This window comes from Neoarius graeffei, chromosome 9, assembly GCF_027579695.1.
Source record: "Neoarius graeffei isolate fNeoGra1 chromosome 9, fNeoGra1.pri, whole genome shotgun sequence".
Classification (NCBI taxonomy): domain Eukaryota; kingdom Metazoa; phylum Chordata; class Actinopteri; order Siluriformes; family Ariidae; genus Neoarius; species Neoarius graeffei.
The window spans coordinates 43,476,544-43,499,737 of NC_083577.1; the positions used below are offsets into that span (position 1 = coordinate 43,476,544).

Here is a 23,194-nt window from a genome sequence, read left to right on the forward strand (position 1 = left end):
GATAATAATAGGCTATGTCCTAAATGTCTTCTTTTATATTGTCTATGGCGGTTGGCAAACAGCTTTTAGGTGCATTACCGCCACCTTCTGGACTGGAGTGTGAACTAGAACGTTTACTACACTATTGTGCTAAATTCTCCTAATAATTCCTGTATCATTTAAAAACCTAAAAATAGCCCTCTATCCTACATTATCTGACCTCAACTGCAACATCTCTCTGATGCCTAGTGTCATATAATTCCTTTGAAGCGTCTTTGTAGGTGTCTTGGATCTTGGACGATCCAACATCACATGCTCCACCGTTTCCTGTAGTCCACAATGTTCACATTAACATGCTTATCCATTATGTTTAATGTACTGTTCAGACCAGTGTGAGCTCATCCTTGATATCATGTCTTTCTCCTTTTTATTTCTATTGGTTCCTTTCATTTCTCCTACTTTCTTTTGAATGCTGTAATAATAATCGACCCTTATTTCCTCGATCCCACTCTTCCTGCCATTTCTTTCTTATGTCTGCCTTGATTATACTTTTAACCTCAGCCTTACTATATTTTACATCCATATTTATTTCTTTTTTTTTTTTTCCTTGTCGCTCCTTTTGCACTATGTCCCAAACGGCATATTTCCGCACTTAAAAGTATGTGACGTAGTATTCTTGCATACTATTTAGTGCGGTAGTAGGGCTTTTAGACGCAACGTTCTATTTGGACTTGAAGCCGGTCAGGTCTGCGTTGCTCGTTCTGATTGGTTAGCTGTTAGGGAAAGAGGCGGGGCCAGATATTAGAGCATTAGGACGTGAAGGCGTCAATGTCAAACAAGCTGGAGTCGGTAGTTCCAGCTGCTTCATCCTTGATCTGTAAACAACAAAACGATAAGTAACTTCCGCCTGAAGTCATATGTGATTTTAAGCTGTTATACAGGATAGAAAGCAAGGTGATTGGGATTTCTCAGGTATTTTCTACTGTTATTTTCCTGAGTGGATGTGTTTAGTCAGTGCTAGCAGATACAGCTGATGAGCCTAACCGCGGTCTTGCTACATAGTATTTAATTAATGCGTCTTTTTTGTGCCGTCCCTGTATATTAAGTGATACGCTACTAATAATAAAGTTTATATAGCGAATTTCTTAAACCCAAGGCCGCTTTAAAAGGCTGTAGTGCGTTATTGTTTAGGCAACGCCTTTGTCTGTTTTGCCATTTCATTTCTGAGCTTGTGGTGGTGGTCTTTATTTATTAAAAGAGAATGGTCGCATTCTCCCTACATAGACTACATTGGATATGAAGTAATGGCTTGTACAGCCTACGTAGTGCACTATCGTGTCCAAAAGAAAGCAACAGGGGGGCAGTCCGAATTCTAGAGCCTTGTCTGACGGTGATTTTATTGCCAAATGTCGACCCACATTGTTTCCATGCTGTCTTTCTAGGAACCATGAACTCTCTGTCTGGAAAGAGTGTGCTGTCTCTGTGTAGACAGACCACCAAGTCCATCCGCCTGTTGGCCAACAGCACTCCATCTATTCCTTTGGGTCATGGACTCACCAGGCCACTGTTAGTTGTGCAGAGAGTATGCCACTCAGCTGCAAACTCCAAACCTGGCAGCATCAGGACCAAAAAGCGAGGTTATGACATCACAAGGAACCCCCACCTCAATAAGGTAATGAGCTTACAAGCCAAGAAAGCATGCAAGCCCCATTGCTTGTACATCTGTGTGTTGAGGCAAAGCTGGGGGCTGCTGCTCTGATCAGAGTCATTTTCAGTTATGTATCAAAGAATGAGAAAAGGTTTAATTAAACTGAAGGTCTGATAGACAAGGTGCAAGTGTATGCACTTTGTAAAAGCTATTATGAGTTTGGTTTATGCTTACAGAAAAGAGTTTGAATTGCATAGACCTGCTAAAACTGGACAGCTTAATGATATGAGATTTAATAGTGTAAAACTACTATCGCTTTTTATTTAAATACATCATCTGGATTCTTATCTGATACGGTATTGGTTAGTGTACATATTACATTAATGTTTAGTTATTTGGCAGATCCCCTTTTCCAGAGCATCTTCCTAAAAGTGCAAACAACTCAAGGTGCAACAATATAAATTCCAAATTACTTGGGGAATCTGTAAGGAATCATAATCCGAAAGGACCGCAACTAATGCTGGTGTTTTTGTGTTAGAGTGGTCGAGATCTTAACTACAAAGTCAAAGTAACATGCTCAAAGAATAAATGGAGAAAAAGCAAAAGATGTGTTGTCCTAGTTTTTGTCTGAAGTAGGTCTTTAGACCTTAAGACCATGATTAGATTTTTAAAAATGCACGTGCCAGAGCACCCTGAAGCACTGAACTAATTCACGAGTTATGAAGAATTCACTCAGTCCAGTTTGGAGAAGTGGGAGTTATGCTGCAGGATATGACTCAGTGTTTTTCTTAAGTGTGTCATTAACTAATCTGCTTAAAATGCTGTCCTCTATATTGTGTATCCTGTTTATAAAACAGGAATCGTGGTTTTTTTTTTTTGGAAGAGCTAAAGAGTTTAAAAAAACAGTCAGATTCACTTAGTGAAGAGGGAGAGAGTGAGTAGGCAACATAACAGGGGTGGGACAGTGAGACAGAATTTCCATTGGTCAGAAATAAATAGACTCTATGCAGTGTGTGTGTTTCCTTGCTGGTGGAAGTTTGCCCAGACTTACCCAAAAGCAGAGAATACTTATGTGAAGCAGATTATGCAGGTGCAGTAATATTTTGCAGTTGTGATTCATTGTGTCGTGGTTCTGGGCTTACAGGGCATGGCATTTACTCTGGAGGAGAGGCTCCAGCTGGGCATCCATGGCCTCCTGCCTCCATGCTTTCTCTCCCAAGACGTCCAAGTACTCCGTGTCATGAAGAGCTATGAGACACGTACAAACCCCCTTGACAAGTAATGTTTGCATACCCTTATAAACCTTGTTTAGTTCAAAAGGCATACACTGAGTGCAGAATTATTAGGCAAGTGAGTATTTTGACCACAACATCCTTTTAATGCATGTTGTCCCACTCCAAGCTGTTTAGGCTTGAAAGCCTACTACCAATTAAGTATATCAGGTGCTGTGCATCTGTGTAATGAGAGGGGGTGTGGTCTAATGACATCAACACCCTATATCAGGTGTGCATAATTATTAGGCAACCTCTTTTCCTCTGGCAAAATGGGTCAGAAGAGAGATCTGACAGACTTTGAAAAGTATAAAATTGTGAGATGTCTTGCAGACGGATGCAGCACTCTTGAAATTGTGAAGATGTTGAAACGTGATCACCGAACAATCAAGCGTTTCATTGCAAATAGTCAACAGGGTCGAAAGAAGTGTGTGTGGGGGGAAAAAAAGGCGCAAAATAACTGCACATGATCTGCGGAAAATCAAGCGTGAAGCTAACAAGCAGCCATTAGCATCCAGTTCTGCCATATTCCAGAGTTGCAACATTCCTGGAGTGTCAAAGAGTACAAGGTGTGCAATACTGAGGGACATGGCCAAGGTAAGGAAGGCTGAAAAACAACCACCACTGAGTAAGGCACACAAGATAAAACGTCAAGACTGGGCCAAGAAATATCTTAAGACTGATTTTTCTAAGGTGCTGTGGTCTGATGAGATGAGAGTGACTCTTGATGGGCCAGATGGATGGGCCTGTGGCTGGATCAGTAATGGGCACAGAGCTCCACTCAGACGCCAGCAAGGTGGAGGTGGAGTACTGCTATGGGCTGGTATCATCAAAGACGAGCTTGTTGGACCTTTTCGAGTTGAGGATGGACTCAAACTCAACTCCCAGACCTACTGCCAGTTCCTGGAAGAAACCTTCTTCAAGCAGTGGTATAGGAAAAAGTCAGCATCTTTCAAGAAGAACATGATTTTCATGCAGGATAATGCTCCATCTCATGCGTCCAAATACTCCACTGCGTGGCTAGCCAGTAAAGGTCTGAAAGGTGAAAAAAATAATGACATGGCCCCCTTGTTCACCTGACCTAAACCCCATAGAGAACCTGTGGTCCATTATAAAACGTGAGGTCTACAAAGAGGGAAAACAGTACACCTCTCTGAACAGCGTCTGGGAGGCCGTGGTTGCTGCTGCACACAATGTTGGTCGTGAACAGATAAAGAAATTGACAGAATCTATGGATGGAAGGCTTTTGAGCATCCTTATGAAGAAGGGTGGCTATATTGGTCACTGATTTGTTTTTGTTTTGTGTTTGAATGTCAGATATGTTTATTTGCAAATCTGGAGTTGTCATATCAGTGTACCTGGTGAAAATAAATAAGTGAAATGGCTACATATTTGGTTTTTATTAAGTTGCCTAATAATTCTGCATAGTGAAAGTTACCTGAACACATACATATTCTCCTAAAATGGCCAAAACTAAAAACACCCCACTCTAACTTCCATACATATTCAGCTTTGATATTTATGAGTCTTTTTGTTTGATTGAGAACATAGTTGTTGTTCAATAATAAAACTAATCCTCAAAAATACAACTTGCCTAATAATTCTGCACTCCGTGTATAAGTATCTCGTACACTAGGTAAATATTAGGTGTGTTTCTACTGAACTTCCCAAATGTTTTGAACTGCATAAGAACAACAGGATTCCTGGAGAAGTTTCTGCTTTGTGTTTCCTTCATGCTGCATGAATTATAAATGTAACTTAAATGAATTCACCTGTGCACCATTTCAGCATATTGCAACAACGTAGCAACAAGGTGAAGAATTGAGGACATTGTGGTTGAGTTGTTTGTCATAGTTTTGCTTTGGTGTTTGAAAATTAACACTAAGGTTCATAGCTGTTTAATCCAGCCACACACACACAAAATGCAGTTTCATATTTTGGGTCTATTTTGCACATTCAGCAAAATACACTTAAAATACAAGGCATATAAAGAATGCATTTCCTTGTTGTATTTTATTCACTTGTATAAAAATTAAGGAAATCATCACCTTTCGGCTCCTTCCCTTAGGGGTCACCACAGCGGATCATCCGTTTCCATCTCATCCTGTCTTTAGTATCTTCCTCACGACAACCACCTGCATGTCCTCTCACCACATCTATAAACCTCCTCTTTGATCTTCCTCTTTTCCTCCTTATTCAACAGCTCCATCTTCAGACTCCTTCTCCAGCATCATATTCAGCATTTCTCCTCCGCACATGTCCAAACCAACTCGGTCTCATCTCTCTTGCTTTGTCTCCAAACCTTCCAACCTGAGCTGTCCCTCTAATATACTCATTCCTAATTCTCTCCATCTTCATCACCCCCAGTGCAAATCTTAGTATCTCTCTCTGCTGCCTCCAGCTCTACCTTTTGTCTTTTCATCAGTGCCAGAGTCTCCAACCCGTATAACGTGGCTAGTCACACTACCATCTTGTAAACCTTCCCTTTCATTTTTGTTGGTAGCCTTCCATTGCAAATCACTTCTGACACACTTCTCCACCCTGCCTGCACTCTTCTTCACCTCTGTTCTGCATTTCCTGTTTTGAATGCTTGACCCCCAAGTACTTAAAACTGTCCACTTTTGCCACCTTTTAAAAAAAAATTTATTTTTTTTAACATCCTCACCATTCCACGCTCATCCGCCTCATTCACACACGTATTCCATCTTTCATTCCTTTTCTCTTCAGTTCATACCTCCACCTCTCCAGGCTTTCTTCAGTCTGCTCCCTGCTCTCAATACAGATCACAGTATCATCTGCAAATACCATAGTTCAGGGAGATTTCTGGCTGATCTTGTTCATCAACCGGTCCATCACCATTGCAAACAAGAAAGGGCTCAGAGTCGATCTTTGATGTAATCCCACCTCTACCTTGAAACCGTCAATCACGCCTTCCGCCTCCCTCACCACTGTCACACTGCGCTCATACATATCCTGCACCAGTCTTACATACTTGTTTGCCACTCCCAACTTCATCATACAATACCACACTTCCTCTCTCAGTACCCTGTCATGTGCTTTTTCTAAGTCCTCAGACACAATGCAACTCCTTCTGACTTTCTCTGTACTACTTCTGTACTACGAGCAAACAGTGCACCTGTAGCACTCTTTCCTGGCATGAAACCATACTGCTGCTAGCTCATCATGTCTCTTCTTAACCTAGATTTTACTGTTCTTTCCACCAAGTTCGTGGTGTGGCTGATCAACTTTATACCGCTGTAGTTACTACAGCTCTGCACATCACCCATATCCTTGAAAATCGTTAATCAGTACCACTACACTTCTCCACTCCTCAGGCATCCTCTCACTTTCCAAGACTGTGTCAAACAGTCTAGTTTAAAAACTCCACTGCCATCTCTCCTGAACATCTCCATGCCTCAACAGCTATGTCATCTGGACCAACCAACCACCTGTCCCTTTTTTTTTTTTTTTTTTTAATCCTCATGTCACCTAATTTTTTATATATATATATATATATATATATATATATATATATATATATATATATATATATATATATAGTGCTCAGCGTAAATGAGTACACCCCCTTTGAAAAGTAACATTTTAAACAATATCTCAATGAACACAATTTCCAAAATGTTGACAAGACAAAGTTTAATAGAACATCTGTTTAACTTATAACGTGAAAGTAAGGTTAATAATATAACTTGGATTACACATTCTTTCAGTTTTACTCAAATTAGGGTGGTGCAAAAATTAGTACACCCCACAACAAAAACTACTACATCTAGTACTTTGCATGGCCTCCATGATTTTTAATGATGGCACCAAGTCTTCTAGACATGGAATGAACAAGTTGGTGACATTTTGCAACATCAGTCTTTTTCCATTCTTCAACAATGACCTCTTTTAGTGACTGGATGCTGGATAGAGAGTGATGCTCAACTTGTCTCTTCAGAATTCCCCAAAGAAAATAATTTCTTTACACCACAAAGGTGAAGGCTACAAGAAGATCAGCAAAGCTTTACTTATCAGTCAGAATACTGTAGCAAAAGTGGTACAAAAATTTAAGAAAGATGGAACTGCAACCATCTCACAGAGACGTCCAGGTCGTCCACGGAAGTTAACACCTCGACAGGAGCGTCTTCTGATGAGAAGGGTTGAAGAAAATTGGCATGCAAGTTCATTGCAGTTATCTAAAGAAGTAGAAAGCCAAACTGGGGTGACACTTTCCCGTGGCACAATACGGCGTACACTGCAGAGGAATGGCATGCATGGATACCATCCACAAAAGAAGCCTCCCCTAAAGCCCAAGCACAAAAAAGCCCACTTAGAGTTTGCCCGGGCCCATTCTGACAAAGATGAAGACTGCTGGGACTCTATACTCTGGAGTGATGAGACCAAGATAAATGTTTTTGGAACTGATGGCTTCAAAACTGTATGGCGTCGCAAAGGTGAGGAATACAAAGAAAAATGCATGGTGCCTACAGTGAAACATTGTGGTGGCAGTGTCCTTATGTGGGGCTGCATGAGTGCTGCTGGTGTCGGGGAGCTGCATTTCATTGATGGCATCATGAATTCACAGATCTATTGCTCTATACTGAAAGAGAAGATGCTACCATCACTCCGTGTCCTTGGTTGTTGTGCACTTTTCCAACATGACAATGATCCTAAACACACATTTAAGGCCACTGTTGGATTTCTGAAGAAGAACAGGGTAAAAGTGATTCAGTGGCCAAGTATGTCTCCTGATCTGAACCCAATCGAACACCTATGGGGAATTCTGAAGAGACAAGTTGAGCATCACTCTCCATCCAGCCACTAAAAGAGGTCATTGTTGAAGAATGGAAAAAGATTGATGTTGCAAAATGTCACCAGCTTGTTCATTCCATGCCTAGAAGACTTGGTGCTGTCATTAAAAAAATCATGGAGGCCATACAAAGTACTAGATGCAGTAGTTTTTGTTGTGGGGTGTACTCATTTTTGCACCACCCTAATTTGAGTAAAACTGAAAAATGTGTAATCTAAGTTATATTATTAACTTTCACATTAGAAGTTAAACAGATGTTATATTAAACTTTTGTCTTTTCAACATTTTGGAAATTGTGTTCATTGAGAGATTGTTTAAAATGTTACTTTTCAAAGGGGGTGTACTCATTTACGTTGAGCACTGTACGGTATATGAGACGGACACAAATATGTTACTGGGAAATACGGCACTCGTATTTTCATATGAACTACATTCAGGACATCGAGAATGGCAACCATGACACAAATCTGTCACTTGTGAGGAAATAGAATTATTTTTGTTTTGATAAATTTGGGTACTTTGTGTCTGTATGACAAAGAAAAATTGCATGTTCTGAAAATATGAAGTTTATCTTCTTGTGTTGAAAAAGCTCACATTTCATACAAAATACATAGTGGATCTGAGTGACATTTCCCTATACAGTGGGGCAAAATATATTTAGTCAGTCACCAATTGTGCAAGTTCTCCCACTTAAAGATGAGAGAGGCCTGTAATTATCATCGGTATACCTCAACTATGAGAGACAAAATGAGAAAAAAAATCCAGAAAATCACATTGTCTGTCTGATTTTTAAAGAATTTATTTGCAAATTATGGTGGAAAATAAATATTTGGTCAATAACAAAAGTTCATCTCATTACTTTGTTATATACCCTTTGTTGGCAATGACAGAGGTCAAACGTTTTCTGTAAGTCTTCACAAGGTTTTCACACACTGTTGCTGGTATTTTAGCCCATTCCTCCATGCGGATCTCCTCTAGAGCAGTGATGTTTTGGGGCTGTCGCTGGGCAACATGGACTTTCAACTCCCTCCAAAGATTTTCTATGGGGTTGAGATCTGGAGACTGGCTAGGCCACTCCAGGACCTTGAAATGCTTCTTTTGAAGTCACTCCTTCGTTGCCCGGGCAGTGTGTTTGGGATCATTGTCATGCTGAAAGACCCAGCCACGTTTCATCTTCAATGCCCTTGCTGATGGAAGGAGGTTTTCACTCAAAATCTCACGATACATGGCCCCATTCATTCTTTCCTTTACACGGATCAGTCGTCCTGGTCCCTTTGCAGAAAAACAGCCCCAAAGCATGATGTTTCCACCCCCATGCTTCACAGTAGGTATGGTGTTCTTTGGATGCAACTCAGCATTCTTTCTCCTCCAAACACAACAAGTTGAGTTTTTACCAAAAAGTTCTATTTTGGTTTCATCTGACCATATGACATTCTCCCAATCCTCTTCTGGATCATCCAAATGCTCTCTAGCAAACTTCAGACGGTCCTGGACATGTACTGGCTTAAGCAGGGGGACACGTCTGGCACTGCAGGATGAGAGTCCCTGGCGGCATAGTGTGTTACTCATGGTAGCCTTTGTTACTTTGGTCCCAGCTCTCTGCAGGTCATTCACTAGGTCCCCCCGTGTGGTTCTGGGATTTTTGCTCACCGTTCTTGTGATCATTTTGACCCCATGGGGTGAGATCTTGCGTGGAGCCCCAGATCGAGGGAGATTATCAGTGGTCTTGTATGTCTTCCATTTTCTAATAATTGCTCCCACAGTTGATTTCTTCACACCAAGCTGCTTACCTATTGCAGATTCAGTCTTCCCAGCCTGGTGCAGGTCTACCGTTTTGTTTCTGGTGTCCTTTGACAGCTCTTTGGTCTTGGCCATAGTGGAGTTTGGAGTGTGACTGTTTGAGGTTGTGGACAGGTGTCTTTTATACTGATAACGAGTTCAAACAGGTGCCATTAATACAGGTAACGAGTGGAGGACAGAGGAGCCTCTTAAAGAAGTTGTTACAGGTCTGTGAGAGCCAGAAATCTTGCTTGTTTGTAGGTGACCAAATACTTATTTTACCGAGCAATTTACCAATTAATTCATTAAAAATCCTACAATGTGATTTCCTGGATTCTTTCCCCCCATTCTATCTCCCATAGTTGAAGTGTACCTATGATGAAAATTACAGGCCTCGCTCATCTTTTTAAGTGGGAGAACTTGCACAATTGGTGGCTGACTAAATACTTTTTTGCCCCACTGTATTTCACTCCAATGACATCACTCCCAGTGTTTTCCTGCTGACTAGACGCGTGTTGTCAAAACGGTGAACTGGTTCAAAATTAAAATTATTTTTCCCTTTTTTTGTGGATGTGTCCATATAATATAAAGAACATTACATGGTGATATGAAGTTTATCTTCTCGTGTTGGAAAAAAAAATCACTCGTTTGCTTTGTCACTCATGATCTATTCATCCACCACTTGAAGATAGTTTATTTCTTTGCACAATCGTATAATATTTCTTTCTTTCGTTCTTTCTTTCTAGATACATTTTGTTGATGACCCTGCAGGACAGGAATGAAAAGCTCTTTTATCGTTTGTTGACCTCTGACATTGAGGAATTTATGCCTATAGTTTACACTCCCACTGTGGGACTGGCGTGCCAGCAGTATGGCCTGGCATTCAGGAGACCACGGTTAGACACACATCTCAAGCATAATTCTGTGTACATTGACACTTTTTTTTACATTTAAGTGTTTGGATCATTATTAGTCAATAATATCTAATCTCTGTCTTCCAGAGGACTTTTTATTACCATTCATGACAAGGGCCACATAGCCACTATGTTGAACTCATGGCCAGAAGAGAACATCAAGGTATTGCCACAGAAAGATCATATGTAAAGGGGCATTTTCAATTATTTCATATGTGTGTGCCTTTCTCTCTGTGTGTGTGCGTGCACTCGCACTTTATTAGGCCATTGTGGTAACCGATGGTGAGAGGATCCTGGGGCTTGGAGACCTGGGTAGCTATGGAATGGGTATTCCAGTGGGCAAGCTGGCTCTCTACACAGCCTGTGGAGGTGTGCACCCTCAGCAGTGCCTGCCTGTGCTGCTGGATGTGGGTACTGACAATGAGGTACCCAATGCTTGTGTTCATTATGGCATTTATTTAGCTGTAGTGTCACTGTACTTTTTCAGCTTATTATTTTCAAACAAATTCCAACATTTAATCAAAAGAAAAACCACATGGGATGATCAGTCACATCTCAGAACATGCTAGAATGTTAATTGATTAATGTATCTGTTCTGGTTAGGCTCTTTTGAATGATCCCTTGTACATTGGACTGAAGCACAAGCGGGTGAGAGGAAAAGAATATGATGACCTTATTGATGAGTTCATGCAGGCTGTCACGGAGAAGTGAGTACCACACCTTTTAGATTGTCACTTGTAAAAGCTGATATCTTTAGAAAATGATTAACACTGGTCTGTATTGCAGATATGGAATGAACTGTCTGATTCAGTTTGAGGATTTTGCCAACAGCAATGCATTCCGCATTCTTAACAAGTACCGCAACCGTTACTGCACCTTCAATGATGACATCCAAGGTATTTTAACAGGATAACATTTTAAGAAATGAATGCATAAATAAATAAATTACTTAATAAAATGTTACCCTTTCAGGAACCGCATCGGTGGCTGTTGCTGGCATTCTTGCTGCTCTGAAGATCACCAAGAACAAACTATCTGATCACACTTTTGTGTTTCAAGGAGCAGGAGAGGTACTGTCTTGGACTAAATACACTGTTGCATTTTCAGAGAAGTACAGTAGATCATGTGTAACTTTGCCCTCTGAAGTGAATTACCTCAAATTTGTTTACTCTGTTAGAAGGAGCAGAATCAAATTATGTTGAGTCCAGCGATTTTGATTGGTTATTGTTAATTATGTGGTCAGGCTGCTATGGGTATTGCTCATCTGCTCACCATGGCCATGGCTAAGGAGGGAGTGTCCCATACTGATGCTGTCAAGAAGATATGGATGGTGGACTCTAAAGGACTAATCGTTAAGGTAACTGTTAGTTAGGTAACCCTCTAATTAGTCTGAACACAAGCTTCTATTATCATTATGCTCAATGTAGCTGCCCTCCTACACTATGCCTAGAAATGGATCTTTATGGGGACTTAATTAAGGTGTAGAATTTTTAATTGCATGATTCAAATTGTCATTTCTAAGGAAAAAGGCCAGTCCTATGTGCACTGTACACAGCAAAATCCCCAGTGTTGAATTAACACCCAGAGTGTTTATATAGGTCCAATTGGACCCAAATTAACTCTGAAAGTGTTAATTCAACACTGAGGAATTTGCTGTGTACATAGCATTTTAAGCATTTCTTTTATGGCTTGTGCCTTTCAGGGCAGAAGTCACTTGAACCATGAGAAAGAAGAGTTTGCCCATGAACATCCTCATATAAAGACCCTGGAGGAGGTGGTGAAGACTATTAAGCCTACAGCTATTATTGGTAATTATGCACTTCAGTGTACAAATTAAGGTGAAATGAATAAATATTGCTCTCACACTGAAAGACCATGCTCTTTATTAAAGATGGGAATAAAACTCCATAGTTTTTGTGAAGTAAAAATTAAAACTAAGATAAATTGTCAGAGCTTTTCCTACCTTTAGTGCAAAATTGCAAAGTTTTGTAGAACTTACAAAACTTAGAATTAGAAGCTTATTTGGGGGGGTGGGGGAACTTGCAATAACCTAGTTGCATAAATGTGAACAGCCCTAAATTAATACTTCGTTGAAGGACCTCCTGATTTTATTACAAAAAACTTTTTTTCTTTTTTTTTTTTTCTTCTCTCCTTTCTTTTTTTTTTTGGGTAAGAGTGTTAACATAGCACATAGTAACTTGGCAATATTTTCCCAGTCTTTCTTGCAGAAACATTCTAGATCCATCAAATTGTGAAGGCATCTCTTGTGCACAGCCCGCTTCAGGTCACCACATAGATATTTAGTTGGATTCAGGTCTGGGCTCTGGCTAGGCCATGCAAAAACATTGATCTTTTGGTTAAGTCCTTCCTTTGTTGATTTGGATGTTTGCTGTGGGTTATTGTTGTGCTGAAAGCTGAAATTCCTTTTTAATCTTCAGTGTACTAGCAGATGCCTGAATGTTTTGCACTAAAATATTAGTAGCTTTTTATGATTCCCTCCACCTTGATAAAAGCCCTAGTTTTGGCTGAAGAAAATGGAACCCTCTATCCTGATTTAGAGCCTGAGTGCTGAAGAGAAGCAGCCCCATAGTCTGCATGATGCTACCACCACCACCGTGCTTCACCTTGGGTATGGTGTTCCTTTGGTTATGTACTTTTTTTTTTTTGTGCCACACATACTGTTTTTTTTTTTTTTTTGTAGTGAGTTCAGACACCGGTCAATATGACCATTGCATAATCAATGAATGCACCAATAATCTCTCCCCCCCCCCCCAAAAAAAAAAAAAAATTTGTGCCTTTTAAGGTGGGATATATATATATATAAATTTTTTTTTTAATTTGCTTTTTATTGATGCTGCTCATCTGTTTTGATATTAATTTCCCATGTCTAAACATGCTCCATACATAAATTAATGCATGTAACTTTAATCTTTGGTTTAAATATTGATATATTCAACCTATTCACGCTTCAGACAGGTGTCCACGGCACTGTGTTTGGAGCGTGCTTTTGTTTTGATAACTCCAGGGTTTCCCCCAAACACTTTTATCAAGGTGGAGGGAATCATAAAAAGCTACTAATATTTTAGTGCATTGGCTAGAAAAAAATACATTTCGGCACGTGACTGGGGATACCTTGGTGCATTGTGGGATGTGTGCGTATGCAGATTTCAAGCTATACCGTATATACTACAGCTTGTTCAACACTCAAATTATACAGTTGAACCGTCAGCAAGTCTCACGGATTTGTCACAAATTTTCCAGGTAAGTTGCGCGATCTCCACAAAAAAGCATATGTAGTGAGACAGACTGATCTTTTGTGCCCAATATGATGCTTTCATTTTGATTATTTAAGCTGAGGAGCAAGTGTTTTGCCACTTCTGAACACCAGCACCCATCGTTTCTGAAATATTCTAAACTTACTGGCAGAATATAAGATTTATATAATTTTAGGCCCATTATGGTAATTAGCCTCATTAATTATGCACAGAGGTAAAAAAAAAATGTAAACACCTGGATTCTGTGGGGAAAAACGATGTAGCACAGAATTTTGTCTCATTTGGCAATTTAGTAACAAAAATAGTTTTATTCCCAGGATTAGCACTTTTCTTAAAAACAATGCCATTTGTTCCTTGTTGTGTTTGTTTATTTATTTATTTATTTATTTTATTTTTTATTTTTTTTTAATATATACAGGCCCTTTTTCTCTGGAAAGAGCAATATCTGAGACCTAAAAGTCCATAATATCTCATCTCATTATCTGTAGCCGCTTTATCCTGTTCTACAGGGTCGCAGGCAAGCTGGAGCCTATCCCAGCTGACTACGGGTGAAAGGCGGGGTACACCCTGGACAAGTCACCAGGTCATCACAGGGCTGACACGTAGACACAGACAACCATTCACATTCACACCTACGGTCAATTTAGAGTCACCAGTTAACCTAAGCTGCATGTCTTTGGACTGTGGGGGAAACCGGAGCACCCGGAGGAAACCCACGCGGACACGGGGAGAACATGCAAACTCCACACAGAAAGGCCTTCGCCGGCCCCGGGGCTCGAACCCGGACCTTCTTGCTGTGAGGCGACAGCGCTAACCACTACACCACCGTGCCACCCCTCCATAATAACTGAACTGGAGATATATTCTTAATCAGCATATTTCAAAGATTAATAATTTATCAGTTTTAATCTCTTGGCCATACTTCACATTTCTGTCTGAACTCCCTACCGTTTGGAATTATTATACCCTTTGGAACTGGTTTCATCAGACCATAACACGTTGTGTCACATGGTTTGGGGTGATTTTTAGTTGGGCTTGATGTTTTTTTGAGAAGGGGATTTTCTGTCAAAACACCCTGTCCCATATCCCAGACATGTGATGAATGAGATTGTTATATGCAGAGAGTAATTCATACTTGTCAGATATTCCTGCAGCTCCTTTAATGTTGCCATAGGTCTCTTGACAGCACCCCTGGTAAGTTTTATCTTGTCCTTTTGTACATTTTGGAGGGATGTTCTGTTCTTGGTAATGCCACTGTGGTGCCCCCCTCCTTGCTGATGATGGCCTTCATGGTGTTCCATGGTACAGCTAATGTTTTGTAAATTCTTTTGTACCCCTCTCCTGAATGAAATCTTTCAACAACTGAGATACCCTACATGCTTTGTAAACTCTTTGTGGACCATGGCTTCAGCAGTCAGATGAAACCAAGATGTCATCAGCAGATTCCTACAGAAACAGATGGTCTTTATTTGAGGTTAATCAGAATAATTTCAATTATGTTTACTTTTGAACAAGAGCTTGAATGTGATTGGGCCATTCTGAACATAGCCCCATCTTCAGCTGTAAAACTGTATGCACACTTGCAGTGCCAGACAAAAGTTTAGACACACCTTCTAATTTATTGGGGTTTTTCTTTATTTTTAATTGACACTTCATGTCTTAAAGTAATGATGGACTGTTGTTTCTCTTTACTTAGTTGAATGGTTCTTGACATAATATAGATTACTACGGTTGTGAAATAGGACTAGTTACTGTCTTGGTGTTATTTAGTATTTTACTGTTTGATCTTGGATGTGTTAAGAAGGCAAAAAATTCCACTAATTAAGAGGTATGCCTTGTCAAGTTAATTGAAAAGTATTCCAGGTGACATGAAGCTGGTTAAGATAATGCCAATAGTGTGCAAAGTTGAAACGTATATTTTTCTAAGTAGCCACCCTTTACCTTGTTGACAACTTTTTACACTATTGGCATTATCTTAATTAGCTTCATATGAAATAATTTTTAGCTTATCTGGCCATAAGGCCAATGAGCTATTGCCGTGGTGTGGCGTGCGTCTGTCTGTCGTCCACAGTTTAGTTAAATCATATCTCCTCTGTCAATTCTCCATTCTGGTTGTTTTGTTTGAAAGAACTCATCACTCTGCTCAAAACTTGGCCATTGTTTTGTCAAATCTTTTGCTAACGAGTTAGTAATTAGGCCAAATTACTGAATTTTCCAGGCCTCCTACTAGAATTTTATCTCCTTTCTTATTTCTCATCCAATTCCGGTTCTGATCACTGTTTTGGGTAGATCTTCCCTTGAGGAACAAAACTTGGTTATTTATTTGTTGTTTTTTTCCTGTTGTAAAAAAATTTTTACAACTTTTTCAGCTAAATCATATTTCTTTCCTCAATTCTCAAGGGATTTCAGTTCTGATTTGTTTTGTTTGAAAGAACTAGTCCTTCTGCACAACACCTGGTCATTGTATTGCCAAATTTTTGCTAACGAACTGTTAATTAGGTAACCTTAATGAGTTTTTGGACTTCTCATTAGAATTGTATCTCCTCTCGCAGTTCTAACCTGATTTCAGTTCTGATGGATGTTTTGGGTAGATCTACCCTTGGCAACAAAACTTGGTCTTTTTTTTTTTTTTTCCCCTTGTAAACACTTTTGTTTAGTTCAATCGTGTCTCCTCCCTCAATTCTCAATGGATTTCAGTTCTGATTATTTTTGTGAAAGAACTAGACCTTCCGCACAAAACTTGGTCATTGTATTGTTAATTTTTTTGCTAACAAATTAGGTCAAGTTAAATTTTTTTTCTAACGAGAATTATCTCCTCTCTCATTTATCGTGCGACTTCAGTTCTGCTGGATTGCTTTGGGTAGATCTTCCCTTGGGGAGGAAAATTTTAATCCTTTCTTGATTTTCCTGTTGCAAACAATTTATTGTGGAGGTTGGGCCTCTCTTACAGTCTCTCATTTCAGTTCTGTTTTTTTGATAGTCATGATTGTTTGGATGGCAGGCCAGATGAGTTGCTACGTCCTTGACGTTCTGGTTGGAACTATGAAATAATTATTTTAATTAATTTAAAATAATTAAATAAAGGCGGCACGGTGGTGTAGTGGTTAGCACTGTCGCCTCACAGCAAGACGGTCCGGGTTCGAGCCCCGTGGCCGGCGAGGGCCTTTCTGTGTGGAGTTTGCATGTTCTCCCCGTGTCCGCGTGGGTTTCCTCCGGGTGCTCCGGTTTCCCCCACAGTCCAAAGACATGCAGGTTAGGTTAACTGGTGACTCTAAATTGACCGTAGGTGTGAATGTGAGTGTGAATGGTTGTCTGTGTCTATGTGTCAGCCCTGTGATGACCTGGCGACTTGTCCAGGGTGTACCCTGCCTTTCGCCCATAGTCAGCTGGGATAGGCTCCAGCTTGCCTGCGACCCTGAAGAACAGGATAAAGCAGCTAGAGATAATGAGATGAGAATTAAATAAAAAAAAATTAATTAATTAAAATAATATATGAAATTTATGGAACATGTATGGAATAATGTGGTTAAAAAAAAACTATAGTTTTTGTTTACCACATAATTCCATACATGCTCCATAAATTATTTAATAGTTTTGATGTCTTCAGTATTGTTCTACAATGTAAAAAAAAAAAAGTGTCAAAATACAGAAAAACCTATGAATGAGTAGGGGTGTCTAAACTTTCGACTGGTACTAGTACTAATATGCAACCAGGTTAGAGTAACACCCACCCCCCCACCCACTTTTCCCCTAAAATGTTTGATTTGTTTTTCACTTAATTTTTATACATTGTAATTTCACATTGTGTTTTGTTTTGTTTTTTACTTCACAAAAACATGTCAGTTTTACATGGGTATGTAGATTGTTTCTATCTACTGTACATAAAGAGAATGCTTACAGTGCAGAATGAATATTTTGATTTTCTTTGCGCAGGTGTTGCGGCGATTGCTGGCGCTTTCACGGAGAACATTATAAAGGACATGGCGTCTTTCAGTGAAAGACCCATCATATTTGCTCTCAGCAATCCCACCAGTAAAGCAGAGTGCACTGCGGAGCAGTGTTACACGCTCACAGAGGTAGTGCAGACCTGCCAAGTGTCACACTACCTTAGCCAATGTACACCCTAACCCTCATTGAAATTGGAGATAAAAGGGCACATTGATTATATAATTTCTTTTATGACAGGATTATGATAGTTTGCCCCTCGTAACCTTGCACTTCCTGATTGTTGTCAGGGACGTGGAATCTTTGCCAGTGGTAGCCCTTTCAAAAAGGTGACTCTTTCAGATGGGCGCACTTTCTACCCAGGCCAGGGTAACAACTCTTATGTATTCCCTGGTCTTGCACTGGGTGTCATTGCCTGCGGGGTTCGTCATATATCGGATGACGTTTTCCTCACCACAGCAGAGGTAAATATGCATTTTAAATAAAATGATTAGACACATCACGCTGTAAAGAAATTGGATTGAATACATCTTTTATTTTGTGTATCAGGCAATAGCTGACATGGTTACAGAGGAACATTTGGCTGAAGGAAGATTATACCCCCCTCTCAGCACTATCAGAGAAGTGTCCTTTAAGATAGCCACGAAGGTTAGTGACAGAAATTCATCTTGTAACTTTCATGACCATTAAACACCATTTTTCCTTTTGCTAGCTCATCTGAGCACCTATAAATTTTATGTAAGCTGTTGTAGAGCTATTTTACACCACCAGTCTAAATGTAGTTGCAGTAAGTATTTAAAAAAAATTCTACACACTCCTCTTAAAATTGCAGGCTTTTATGACGTAAGGAATGAAACCAAGATAAATCGTGTTAGATAATTTTTCCACCTTTATCAGTATCCAACAAAATTCAAGAGTAACTAGAAACCTTTTCAGGAGGAAAAAAAAAAATCACAATAACCTGGTGACATACCCATAATTAATACTTTGTTAAAGCACCTTTTGTTTGTCATAGAATTCTGTCTGTGTTCGAGTATGAAATTTTATTTCAGTCTTCCTTGCAAAAATGCTCCAGGTCCATCAGATTGTGAGGGGATCTCCTGTGCATAGCCCTCTTCGTCATTCCTTAGGATTTAGAGCTGGGCTTTGACTGGGCCATTTCAGGTGTTAATCATCTGAACCATATGTCTGTTGACTTCTGCTTTGGGCCGTTATCATACTGGAAGGTGAAGTTTTTAACAGAGGCCTGCAGGCTTTGTGGCAAAATAGATTGGTCGAGCATCTGTGCCACCTAAAGAGAAAGGGACCTGTAGCATGATACTATAGGGAGATGAGCTTTTTGCAAAAAACATGTCTTTTTAGAATTCTGCTCAAACAGTTCTACCTTGGTCTCGCCATGCCACACTTTGGCAAAATTTAGGGAGGCCCCCCTCCCTTCCCCCATGAAAAGGGGCTTTTGTCTAGCCACCCTACTCCATATTCCAGACATGTGAAGAATGAGATTGCTGTGAGATACAGGGAGTTACTTGCACTTTCCAATTATTCCTGCAGCTCCTTAAATGTTGCCATAGGTCTCTTGGAAACCTCTCTGATAAATTTTCTTCTTGTCCTTTTGTCTATTTTCGAGGGATATCCTGTTTTTGGTAACGCCACTGTGGCGCCCCATTTTCTCCACTTGTTGCCATCATACTCTTCCATGGTACAACTAATGTTTTGGAAATTCTTTTGTTTCCCTCTCCTGATCAATACTGTTTGACAACGGTATGAGCATGTACATGCTTTGAAAGCTCTTTGGGGACCATGACTTCAACAAGATGTCAAGAAATTCTTACACAAACTGCTGATATTGATTTGGGGTTAATCACTTCATTGATGTCAGGTGTATGATAATGACACTTTTAAATACAAGTTTAAATGTGATTGATTAGTTAATTCCAGGCACCTCATTATAAAAGGGTGCGCACACTTGTGCAACCAGGTTATTGTCGTCATCCATCTGTCCGTCCGTCTGTCCCCCCCCCATTTCTATTTGTTTTTTTTCACTTGAATTTTGTTGGCTGCTATATTGCATCAAAGATGGAAAAACATCTGACATTTTATGTTGGTTATTTTTTAAATAATTTTTTAAAAAATGTATCCACTGTATCTTGTATGTAGTTATAATCAAGTTATTTTCTATTGAACCATGAGAGCTTTGGACTAGCACAGTGGTTAAAAGTTTGATCTTTTATCCTAAGTGAATTATAACTGGATACAACTGAGCAGTTGAGGGTTAAGAGCCTTGCTCCAGAGCCTTGCTCCAGAGCCCAACAGTGGCAGTGGCCCAATGCCCTAACCAATTCAAGGCCATCCTAGACAGGTTTGTAGTACTCAAGTCTAGGACTCGTGACTCAAGTTGGACTTGAGCACTGATGACTTGGACTCTGAGTCGTGCATTAACTGCATTAGGGCTCATAAATTGGAGATGAGGACTTGGATTTTTTTGTAACGTGCCATAATAATTTGGCATAAGATATTTATAGCTACATTAATATTTGTACTAATTTCGTGCAAGTGCCACACCTCCGTGCCTTAGTGCTTGCATCAGATAGACTCTAGGGTGTGCTCCAGACAGGGTGCGTGTGGGTAAATGACTTGCACCTGCACAGGATCAAGGTGCAATCAGCGTGCCTGTATAACAACTGTGAAAATGCACTTTGTGAAGTATTGAGTTGCGTTGCTGACACATTACCGAGCCTTATTTCCTTGTTTGGTTTCCTGATTCCTGTTTCTCATCTTTGATTCTGCCTAGTCTACGATAGCCTGTTTGTGCCTTGCTCGACCTATTGCCTGTTTTTACGATTTTGCCTGTCATTCTGGATTGTTTACCTGTCTTCACTTGTGTTAATAAACACACCTTCTGCACTTGCATCTGTCTCCCAACCCAACAGAATATTCGCACTCCCTGACAGAGAATGCACGTTCACCTGTTCATGTGTCATGTTCAGGAACAAACTAATGTTAATGGTGCTAAAACAGCCACCCTCAAATGGTGCGGTTGGAGTCTTGTTCTTGGACTCAATAATTTAATTTTTTTTAAATGACTGACTGGACTCGGACTTGAGGTTTAGTGACTCAGCTCCAACACTGGTCCTAGATAACATAATTGACCTTGCTCTTTGGGTGGGAAGAATGGCCTTCACTCATCTCCCTCCTCTCTCCAGTAGCTCAAGTTTAAAGAATAGAGAAATTGGCCAACTCCTTTAATTTCCCCTTAAGGTCAATAAAGTGTTTTTGTCTTAAGTATGTTTGGTTGTTATGCAGCATTTTTGAAAAGATTCACTGGTTTGACACCTTAGAGGAAGCAATATTAGGAATTGGTACAACTACTAGGCCTAACTTTTTTTAAAAAAAAGTAAGTGGATAAAAATTTGCGAGTAGTAAACTACACATCCTGTTGTGAGATCTTCCCTTTAATGTCCCACTCCTGTGTTTTCCCTTTCAGGTTGTGGATTATGCCTATAAACATGATATTGCTTCATGGTATCCTGAGCCCAAGGATAAAGAAGCCTTTGTGTTGTCACATGTCTACAGTGCTGACTATGACTCCTTTACACTGGACTCCTATACATGGCCCAAGGAGGCCATGACGGTTCAGGATGTGTAGCTTCTCTGGCTGCTTGCCTCTCAGAGGGAGCCACATATCAGCACCCTGCCTCAGCTCGACCTTGCTTTTATATTCATAATATTTTTATTTTTTTCCTTTACTATATCTAGACTTTTGGCTAGTTGAAATTAAGACCCGACCCCCCGGAACCATTGCCCTTGTTTGCAGGTGCCACAGGATCTGCCTGCATAATTCATTAAATGCTAAAGACAGAACCAGTAGCAATACAGTCTCCAAAACAATAGCACATAACTTTTTAAATAGCCAACTATAAATTTTATGCCACTCCATGATCATCTCCCCAGTGTTTTGACTGTGCACTCCAGTCTACTTGCATTAGATTGCTCTTTTTAAAAACACTCCTTTGTTATATGATAGTCCTCCTGCATTATCTTCTTTTAAGTTGCTAGTATGTATTTAGGAATATATATCTGTACCCAGTTCCTACCAGTAGGAACAAACTTGAAGTGTATTTGTTTTCAACCTTGGCTCATACTCTGCTCCACTTTTTTGCTGTTACTGTAAAATCCACTGTCTGTCTTGCCATATGGATTATGCCAAAGGATGGCTTGTATCAGATGTTTAAATACAGTTGTAGTGATATATTTTTTTTTTTTTGAGCTCAAAAGGTTATTTATATTAAGATGTACCCTATAAGTCCTGTGTGGATGGCGAAGAAATTTGTAGTACTGCGCTGAGTGCAATTTGAAGGATTGTTGCTATCTATCACTGTATGGACATTCTGTGCTTATTACTAGTACACTACAAATGAATTCTATTTTCAGATATTCAATGAAGAGCAAACAACGGTTTTGAATAAATAAATTCACACTTGTAGTGATGAAATATCTGAAAAGGTGAAGGATTGGTTTGTTTTTATATATATATATATATATATATATATATATATATATATATATATATATATATATATATATATATATAAAAAATACATTTTTTCCATTACAGAACTCTTACTACACTTAATTAATGGGTCACCAACTACAATATTACTGATATTTATCAGATAATCTGTCACAGAATGAAAATGTTATCAAGACATGAAATCAAGTCCACCGAATGAGACAGCCAAAATAATGCAAGACAACATGCTTTTTTGCAACTGTACATCTTTCCTGCATTTCAAGCCCTGATTTGTTCAGTTTTGACCAGACAAATTGAATTTAAAGGCAAAGTAAATATTCACTGCCCATCTCACTAACTGAAGCACTCGATACAAAACTAATTTTGCTTGGCATTTTTTCATTGCCAGCTATTTTTATTATGATTTTGTTGATTTAGTTGTTGCAGCCTTAAGCAAGCCAGGAGAAGGTAATATTGTTACATTTGCAGTGATCAATAAGGAGGCACTTGACAGACTTGCAGCAGAACAGACTAGACTGCATTTTGGCAGAGAAAATGTAGTGTGCTTGCTCAGCTGTAGCAGAACAGCCATCATGCTAACATATTAAGGTTATCATGTTAACATGGGGCGGCACGGTGGTGTAGTGGTTAGTGCTGTCGCCTCACAGCAAGAAGGTCCTGGGTTCGAGCCCCAGGGCCGGCGAGGGCCTTTCTGTGCGGAGTTTGCATGTTCTCCCCATGTCCGCGTGGGTTTCCTCTGGGTGCTCCGGTTTCCCCCACAGTCCAAAGACATGCAGGTTAGGTTAACTGGTGACTCTAAATTGACCGTAGGTGTGAATGCGAGTGTGAATGGTTGTCTGTGTCTATGTGTCAGCCCTGTGATGACCTGGCGACTTGTCCAGGGTGTACCCCGCCTTTAGCCCGTAGTCAGCTGGGATAGGCTCCAGCTTGCCTGCGACCCTGTAGAAGGATAAAGCGGCTAGAGATGATGAGATGAGATGTTAACACGCTAAGGTTAATATGTTAACAGCTAGCATGCTAATATGTTAATGGCTGACATGGT

General features: G+C 39.9%; 1 protein-coding gene across 2 annotated transcripts; it reads left to right on the forward strand.

The window, feature by feature from the left end:
- The first annotated feature begins 780 nt into the window (after positions 1-780).
- On the forward strand, positions 781-22,123 carry me3 (malic enzyme 3, NADP(+)-dependent, mitochondrial). Of its 2 annotated transcripts, none has more exons than XM_060929560.1 (15): positions 781-951; positions 1,422-1,651; positions 2,772-2,905; positions 10,234-10,383; positions 10,489-10,564; positions 10,665-10,826; positions 11,005-11,108; positions 11,188-11,297; positions 11,374-11,471; positions 11,645-11,758; positions 12,104-12,209; positions 17,610-17,752; positions 17,912-18,085; positions 18,171-18,269; positions 21,106-22,123. In XM_060929560.1, exons 2-15 carry the CDS (start codon positions 1,427-1,429, stop codon positions 21,265-21,267), a joined length of 1,857 nt encoding a protein of 618 aa, XP_060785543.1. In that variant the 5' UTR covers positions 781-951; positions 1,422-1,426; the 3' UTR covers positions 21,268-22,123. The 2 variants fall into 2 exon arrangements, with proteins under 2 accessions (XP_060785543.1, XP_060785544.1); XM_060929561.1 differs by having other exon boundaries at positions 781-933.
- Positions 22,124-23,194: the final 1,071 nt, after the last annotated feature.